Source organism: Chrysochloris asiatica, unplaced genomic scaffold (assembly GCF_000296735.1).
Source record: "Chrysochloris asiatica unplaced genomic scaffold, ChrAsi1.0 scaffold00082, whole genome shotgun sequence".
Lineage (NCBI taxonomy): Eukaryota > Metazoa > Chordata > Mammalia > Afrosoricida > Chrysochloridae > Chrysochloris > Chrysochloris asiatica.
Window position 1 is genome coordinate 13,044,761 of NW_006408600.1, and position 9,042 is coordinate 13,053,802.

Genomic DNA, 9,042 nt, shown 5'->3' on the forward strand with positions numbered 1-9,042 from the left:
GATTTATGAGAAAAACATTAAATTTTTGTTTTTATCTTATGAAACATTCACTGTTAATCAGCAAGGTTGGTTTCGTTTACATTTTTAATATGTAGAATTGTACATTTGGCAATTTTCTATTTAGTTGCTTTACTTCGAGTATTTGATTAAACTATAAAAGAAAAATAGATTAAAAAAAAAAAACTCATTTAAGCAATATTGCTTCAAGCTAAGATTAAATTTTTTTGGAACTGTCTGAAGAATAGGTATTTTCATCTTTTGAAGATATGAAAATATATATGCTGCAGAGTATGTGAAACTAAGAAAAGCGCTCATCAAAAGCATTATAAATATTACAGCAAAACCACATAGATAAAAAACTTAGATTACACTAAATATAATCATAAATGTTCAACTAACTTCTGATTTCTATAAAACGTTCAGTTAGCTTCAAACGCTTTATGTAAAAGCAGCAGAAGAAAAATGGAGACCAAGGTAGAGTCTAGCAGATCAGAAGTAATAATCAGTGACTTGAATGTGCACTATGCTCTTGTCATGGCCACTTACACACTCTACCCTTCAGTTCTCAGTACAAACAACACCTCCTCAGAAGCACTCCCTGACTACACTAGCTATAGTAGGCCCCTCCCAATTACTCTATTACATCATTCTCTTTATTTCATTTATACCGCTCATTAGGATCTGTCTAGCTTGTTTATGGTCTATAGCTCCCCATGTTGTTAAGTACCACTTTTGCATCAGTTTGTTGCAAGATTTCAATTTGTATTCCATCAATTCCCAGTTCCTTTTTCTTTGCCAATGCCTACAATGCACCTTGGACTTCTTCCTTCAGATCATTTACTCTTCTCTGATCGTATGCTATCTCTTGAAATGGTTGAACATTGACCATTTCTTTTTGGTACAGTAACTCTGTGTATATTCCTTCCATCTTATGTGATGCTTTTTGCATCTTTCAATGTTTCGCCCATGGTAGTGGTATGCTGTGGAGTCAGTTTTGACTCATAGCGACCCTGTATAGGGTTTCTGAGGCCGTAAAGCTTTACAGGAGCAGAAAGCAACATCTTTCTCCCTTTGAATGCTGGTAGTTTTGAGCTGCTGACCTTGAGGTTAGCAGCCCGACTCATAACTACCCATATGATCCTTCAAAACCACAAGTTGAGGTTTGAATTTTTCTTCAGTTCCCTCGGCTTGACAAATGTTTAGAGTGTTCTTCTAGTTTGGTTTTCTAACGCCACGTCTTTGCACATTTCGTTGTAATATTTGATTTCGTGTTCTTGAGCTGTCCTCTGAACATTCCTATTCAGCTTTTTTATCTGCTTATTTTTTCCATTTGCTTTAGCATCTTCTACACTGGAGAGCAAATTTTAGAGTCTCTTCTGATGTATTTTGATCTTTTCCTTCTTTTTTTGTCTTCTGAATTATCTTTTGCTTTCTTCCCATATGATACTCTTTATATATATATATATATACAAGGCAGATCATCAGTTTTACAGTCAACAAATCATACACCTTGTTTCATTACAATGATTATAATCCCCTCATGTACCATCAATTAATAGTATTTCTTTCTATTCACTTTAGCTCCTTTTTTTTTTTTTAAATATGATCAAACATGCAATCAAGATGTGTTGCTATTTATTGGTGGTTGGAATGCGAAGGTTGGAAACAGAAGAAGGATTAGTAGTCCCGAGTAATGCTGCTACTATGTATGTCAATCTCTGGCTGTTGTCTGTTCTTGTTGGTTCTCAGTCCACAGAACTACCTTTAGGATGTTTTTCATTGTAGGGTTGGCTTAGCAAAACCCCTTAGCTTCTGTTTATTATGGAATGTTTTGATTACACCATTGTATTTGATTGACAGCTTTGCTGGGTAGAGGGCTCTTTGTTGGCAATTTTTTTTCTTTTAGGGTTTTATATATGTCTACCCATTGCCTTCTTGCCTGCATGGTTTCTGTTGAGAGATCCGAGTTAAATCTGATTTGCTTGTCTTTGTATGTTACACTTCTCTTTTCCCTAGCTGCTTTCAGGATTCTGTCTTTATCTTTGATTTTGGAGAGCTTGATTATTATATGTCTTGGTGATTTTCCTTTAGGGTCTATGCTTTCTGGGGTTCATTGAGCTTCATGAATGCTTACCTTTTCACTTTTCAGGATAAGGAAATTTTCTTTCAGCAACTCTTCAACCATCTCCTCTGTGGACTTGCATAATTCTTCCTGTTCTGGAATGCCAATAATTCTTAAGTTAATTCCTCTTCATGTTGTCCAATATGAATCTTAGACCTCTTCAAATTTTTAAAATCCTTTTTTCTGCTTATTCTATCTTAGTAGTATTGAGAGATTTATCTTCCAGCTCACTAGTTCTGGCTTCCATCTCTTCAATTCTATTCCTTTGCCCTTTCAGTGTATTGTCATAAATTTCTGAAATTCTATTATTAATCATTTGGCCCTCTTTCTGGAGGTTTTGAATTGTTTCCAATGCTGTATCTGTCTTATTTGGTTGTTCCTGTAGTGCTTTCCTGACTTTATTTATCCCAACTTTACTGTAAAGGGTTTGATACATTGTATAATAACTTTTCTGAATTATTTCTCAGACATTTCCAAAGATTGCCCTCCTTCCAGTATGGATTGTAGATCTACCTCCAACTCATTTGTCTTAGTCACTTTCTCTTGTTTCTGGACATGTGCTGATATAGTCATCTGTTTCCATTTTGGGGGCATAGTCAGTCGTTGGCTGTGGCCTTAATACTTAGATGGGTGGGTGTGTTTTGGTGTTTTTTATGCTTTCTGATGGTCTCCAGGTAGATGTGATCAAGATAAGGGTGTTCCTTTTCACTCTTCTTTGTGAGAAATTTCAAGATGCCACTGTTGGTTTCCACAGCACATAACAACAACAACAACTGTTGGTCATTGTGATGTAACTCAGGATTTAATTTTCAGCCTGTTTCCTTTTTAGTCTGCCTGTCCTGCTCTACAACCCCTCTTCAGGCCTCTTTACTAGTGATCAGCAGTTCAGGGCCAGTTGTTATTACCGCTGAGTTTGTTCAGACTCACAATAGCCAACAATCCTGTAAATGTTTGTTACGAAGAGATCCCCAAGGTGGCGGTAAAGCTCCACAGAGGAGCGTCAGGTCTGCAGATCGCGCAGTCCCACTGTTCTGTGTAGAACTCTGAAGCCCAACCCTGACGCGTACACTGAAGGAATTCAGAAAAATCTCAGGACCCACGCCCAGCTGTGCCTTCGAACTCAAGGGTCTAGGGGATAAGGCACGTGGCGTTCCGCTTTCGGTGAGGACACGTCCCCATCCCTTGCTTCATGGTCACTAGACGTCAGCGACTATGTTGGTGACATAGCGCCCGCTGGGCCAATAAACGAATCCTCAGATTTTACATATCAACAAGCCCCGTATCATATCCCACTCAGTCGTCCCAACTGTCTCAGTAGAGAACTTGAAGCTTCCATCTGCACTACCAGAACATACGCCAAGCATCGGCTCTGGGTTCTGATAAGGAAAGTATCCCGAAGTCCTCCGCAGACGTTGTGGGCTGGAGCCGCTCTGGAAGGGCTTGGCGTCTCTATGATGCCTTCCGAGGGGGAGGAGAGAGGGGCGTGGCTTCCGTTTGTGCTGAGTGTGTCAGCTTAGTGAGCTGAGCTACAGAGGCTGGAGGGCGCTGGAATGGACTGCGGCTTGTTGTGTCTGATGTGGGCTGCCGGCGGCGAGCACCGACCGCGCCTGAAGTCTGGAAGGTCCGAGCTCTGGGTAGGGATGCTGGGCGTAGGGCAGGGGCGCGGGTTCCTTGAGCAAACGGTGTGAATGACTCCTGACCCCGTGCTGTCTGTTGGCCCAGGGTCACCGCCTGGCTTCCTCACTCTTAACAGATTCCGTAAATACCCAGCCCTACCTAGGCTGGGACTTCCGTGTGTTAGGGGCCCAGGGAGAGAAGGAAGGCTGGTGCCCGGTAGTTTGCTGGGAGTTTGCCAGCTTTACCTGGTGTGCAGGTGAAGAGTCCTTCCGAAGCCCCCCGAGGTGTGAATACTGTAAAATGTGACTTGGTCCCCTCACTGCAAGACTCCAGGACAGGTTCCTGCCCTAGTTTCTTAATTGATACTGTTAAAATGATTGCACCTTACTAATCTTAAGAAAGAATGACTTTGGGAATTTGCGGGGACTTGAAATGTTGAAATAAGAGTTGTATGTTTTCTTCGTCATGGCCACAGGAACAAAACATTTTATATGCAAGGTATGATGATTAAGAAAAGTTTCAGTGAAAGTGAGCAAGATATGTATTTCCTTTCTTTATAAATGAACGGCATCAAATCTGACATCGTGTTCGGCATTATAATGTTGAAGAAATTATATACATTAAACATACAGGGAATGTGACAAATTTACCGCTTGAAGAGGACTGACCTGTAAAGTGTTAAAGGCAGTTTCACTTTCACTCTAGTTTTATTTTTTTTAGTGATATTTGTGAGATTAGGGTGTGAGGAAGGGAAACAGAGGGCTACATTTACACTAGAAAACAACTTTCATTTTTTTATTAGTGGTAACAGCTATCATACCACAGAGATTAGTAGACAGTACATGTTGTTAAGGAGCTCTGGAAGCATAGTGGTTACCAGTTGGGTTGCTAACCTCAGTGTCAGCTGTTGGAAACTACTAGCTGTTCTGCAGGAGAAACATGAGGCTTTCTGCTCCTGTAGGTGTGCGGTTCCAGTTCACCAGCTGCTCCTCGGAAACCCTATACAGGTTCGCTATGAGTCAGACCCAATTCAATGGCACTTAAAACAACAGCGTATTTTGCTAGCTGATACCCAGAATTTAAGTCACAGATGTTGATGCTGGTACCAAAAGTTGGAGTAGAATAGATGTCAGGACCACTTTTCCTAATGGAACAGTACTGTTTTCAGTTATCTATTGCTGCATAACAAATTACCCCAACGGTTCGAGTTTAAAAGAGCAGTTATTATTACCTTACTATTTTTATGGTCCAGACTTTGGAGGAAGCGGAGTTGGGTGATTTTGGCTCAGGGTCCCTGAGTTGTAATCTTGGGGTTAGCCTGAGCTGCAGGGACCCAGGCACTTTCCCTGGAGGCTGAAGGATCTGCTCCCAAGTTCACTTATCTGTGCTTTTTGCTCTTTTTTCATCAAGCCACGGATTTTATACTCTGTTTATAAAATACATTTAGATTGTCTCTGTTACATTTACGTGTTACTAGTCATAAATCATGAGAGTTATTTTGCAGCAAGTTTTTCTTTTTCAGCCCTGTCACACATTTTTCCTAATTTTAAACCATTCGGTGTTCCCTTTTTCTGTTCGAACAACTGCCTCTTAGTCTATGTACAGGTTCCTCATGAGCACAATTAAGTGATCCGGAATACTCACATTTCGCAATATTGTCCATACCGTGTCATGATACACACAATTGAAAGTATTTGCATAGTCAGTAAAGCACAGGTAAACATCTTTCTGGTAGTCTCTGCTTTCAGCCAAGATCCATCTGACATCAGCAATGATATCCCTCATTCCATGTTCTCTTCTGAATCCGGCTTGAACCTCTGGAAGTTTTCTGTCAATGTGTAGTTGCAGCCGTTTCTGTATTACCTCTAGTAAAACTTTACTCACATGGGCTATCAATGATATTGTCTGATTTCCGCATTTTTTGGGGCTGTTTCTCTTTGGAATAGGCACAAATACGAATTTCTTCCAATCAATTGGCCAGGTAGTTGTCTTCCAAATTTCTTGACATAGATGAGTGAGTGCCTCCAGTGCTGCCTCACTTTGTTGAAGGATTTCAATTTGTGTTCCATCAATTCCTGATGCCTTGTTCTTTGCCAATGCCTTCAGTGCACCTTGGACTTCTCCCTTCATATCATTGGCTCTTGATCTTATGCTACCTTTTGAAATGATTGAACATCGACCATTTCCTTTTGGTACAATGACTCTGTGTATTCCTTTCATCTTCTTTTGATGCTTTCTGCATATTCAGTAATTGCCCAGAGAACCCTTTAGTACTGCAATTGAGGCTTGCATTTTCTCTTCAATTCCCTCCTTGTGAGAAATGCTGAGTGTGTTCTTTCCTTTTGGTTTTCTAACTCCAGGTCTTTGCACATTCCATTGTAATAGTTGACTTTGTCTTCTTGAGTTGACCTTTGAATTTTCTGTTCAGCTCTTGTACTTCCTCATTTCTTCCATTTGCTTTAGCATCTCTATACTGGAAAACAAGTGTCAGAGTCCTTTCTGACATCCATTTTGTTCTTTTCCTTCTTAATGACCTTTTGCTTTCTTCCTATATGATGTTCTTAATGTCATCCCACAACTCTTCTGGTCTTTGATCTTTAGTGTCTAATTCATCAAATCTGTTGTTGAGATGATCTCTGATGCATCAAATCTGTTGTTGAGATGATCTCTAATGCATCAAATTTGTTGTTGAGATGATCTCTAATATTCAAGATAATATTTTGACTCCCATGGACTTGTTTTCGTTTTCTTCAGCTTCATTCTGAATTTGCATATGAACAATTGATGGTCTATTTTACAGTCTGCCCCTGGCTTTGTTTTGGCTGATGATATGAAGCTTTTCCACTGTCTCTTTTGACCGATGTCAATTTGATTTGTGTATATTCCATTTGGTGAGGTCCATGTGTATAGTCATCTTTTATGCTGTTTAAAAATGGTTTTTGCAATGAACAAATTATTGGTCTTATAGAATTCTATCATGCAAACCCCAGCATAATTTCTGTTACCAAGGGCACATTTTCCAATTACTAAAGTTTCCTCTTTGTTTCCAACCTTTGCATTCCAATTGCCAGTAATTATCAATACATATAGATTGAGGTTCATTATCTTTTAATATGGGTATTCACTTGTTCCATATCCATATGTTATTTGTTGAAAAGAATAGCCATTCTCCATTGAATTGCATTTGTGTCTTTGTCAAAAATAAATTGGTTCTGTTGTTTTTTTTAAATTCCATTGAGCTTATTTGTTTACCTTTATTCCCATAACACTCTGTCTTAGTTACTGTAGATTTCTCATAAGACTTGAAATCAGAAATGATAAGTTTCTCCAACCTTGTTCCTCTTTTTTAATGTTGTTTTGGATAGTCTAAGTCCTTTGTGTTTTCATATACATTTTAGAATATATTAAGTGAGGTGTGGCGCTGTGGGCTAATGCATCAGACTGCAAAATCGTTTGAACTACAAGGTTGGCGGTTCAAGCTCACCAGCTGCTCCTTGGAAACCCTATTCAGGGTCGCTATGGGTCGGAATCGACTCAACAGCACTTAACAACAACAAGAAGTGAGGTGCATATGGTTTTTATTGTAGAATGGAAGTTGAATCTCAAATTATTTACTCTTTAGTGCCAGAGTTTAAATGAAACAGGAAAATTTCAGGTGACACAATATCGATAACTTTAACTGGACGGACTTTTTCCTTGTCTATCCCAGGTAAGCAGCACTCAGCACAGAATTATGATTGTCTTTTTGTATCAATTAAGATTTTTAGTTGGAGGTCAAGAAAGGAAGATTTATTGGGGAAATGCTAGGGTAGTTCACAGTAGAATGGTGAGCTGTAGGACTGGGGCAGCTCTGAGAATCTTGGGAGTTAGACCTGGGGACTTGATGTTCTCAGGTTCTCTTAGCATTTTATCTTTGTGTCTTTTTTGCATATTGATTTTATTTTCCTGGGTTCTTCCTTGTGGGAAGCTTTTGGCCTCCAGGAAGTAAAGACCTTTTCCCCACCAACTTCACTTAGGTAGATCCTGTAAAGGAGTTTGGCCAGGTTTGGGTAACTCTCATCATAGATTAATCAGTGTGGTCAGCTGGTGTTGGTGTACTATTATAAGCAATTTTTCCAAAGGAAGGGAATGTTATTAGAAGTACAAGAAGTGGGTAACCAAAATGAATGTCCACATATTGTACACGTTGCTAAGAGAATTATTTGATGACCTAAAGGTAATAGTCTTCAGTCAATAGGCTTTCTGAAATTCACAATATTTGTTTGGTGGTTCTGCACCTCTGAGTCAATTCTGACTCATAGCAATCCTGTGAGGTTTCTGAGGCTGTAAATCTTTATGGGAGCAGAAAGCCTCATCTTTCACGTGTGGAATAACTGGTAGATTCAAACTGCTGACCTTGTGATTAGCAACCCAAGTCATAATCTACTATGCTACCAGGGCTCCTGCCTTAATATTTGTTGTCGTTAAGTGCTGTTGAGTCAGTTCTGACTCTTAGCGACCCTGGATAGGGTTTCTGAGGAGCAGCTGATGGGTTTGAACTGCCAACCTTGTGGTTCTCAGTCCAGTGCTGATCCTACAGCGCCACACCAGGAGACCAAATATTTAGTGCTATATAAACTGTTGTTCTTATAAAGGTAGCCTGTTATCCAGTTTTTTATAAAAACTAGTTTTTACAACTTGGTTTACTTTTTATATACTTATAAAATTATTGCTCATATTGTATTGTTTAAATATTATGTGGCAGCCCATAATATTCATTGATATTTTCCTGTGTTTTCTTTCATAGGGTGACTGGAGATGCAAACAAAAATAGGTCGTTTGTTTCCTGATGGCCTTTAGTACACACTGATACTGCTTGTGATGGCATCAGAGACTGAGAAGACGCATGCTTTACTCCAGTCATGTAGCACTGAATCGCTTATTTCCAGCCTTGGTCTAGGGATATTTTGCCTAATAGCTGACAGACTTCTTCAGTTTTCCACAGTTCAGCAAAATGATTGGCTCCGTGCCCTTTCAGATAACGCAGTACACTGTGTGATTGGCATGTGGTCATGGGCCATAGTCACCGGAGTCAAGAAGAAGACTAACATAGGAGAAATCATTTTAGCTGGATTTCTAGCCTCTGTTATTGATATTGATCACTTTTTTCTAGCAGGATCCTTATCTTTAAAGGTAAGAAGCATGTGTGTGTAATTTTTCTGGTCTTTTCCTTTAGCTTTTTTAGCACCATTGTATTGATCTTTAGGGATCATTTTAGAGCTAATTAGAATTAGAGGAAGTTCATTCATTCTGCGATTTTTTTT

General features: G+C 39.4%; 1 protein-coding gene across 1 annotated transcript in view; it reads left to right on the forward strand.

The window, feature by feature from the left end:
• The first annotated feature begins 8,516 nt into the window (after positions 1-8,516).
• The window catches only part of LOC102830855 (transmembrane protein C5orf28-like), a 7,791-nt gene continuing 7,265 nt past the window's right edge, over positions 8,517-9,042 (forward strand). The window contains exon 1 of the mRNA XM_006865753.1: positions 8,517-8,911. Within this exon, the coding sequence (XP_006865815.1) occupies positions 8,600-8,911 (312 nt within the window). The 5' untranslated portion in view covers positions 8,517-8,599. The remainder of the gene's footprint in view (positions 8,912-9,042) is intronic.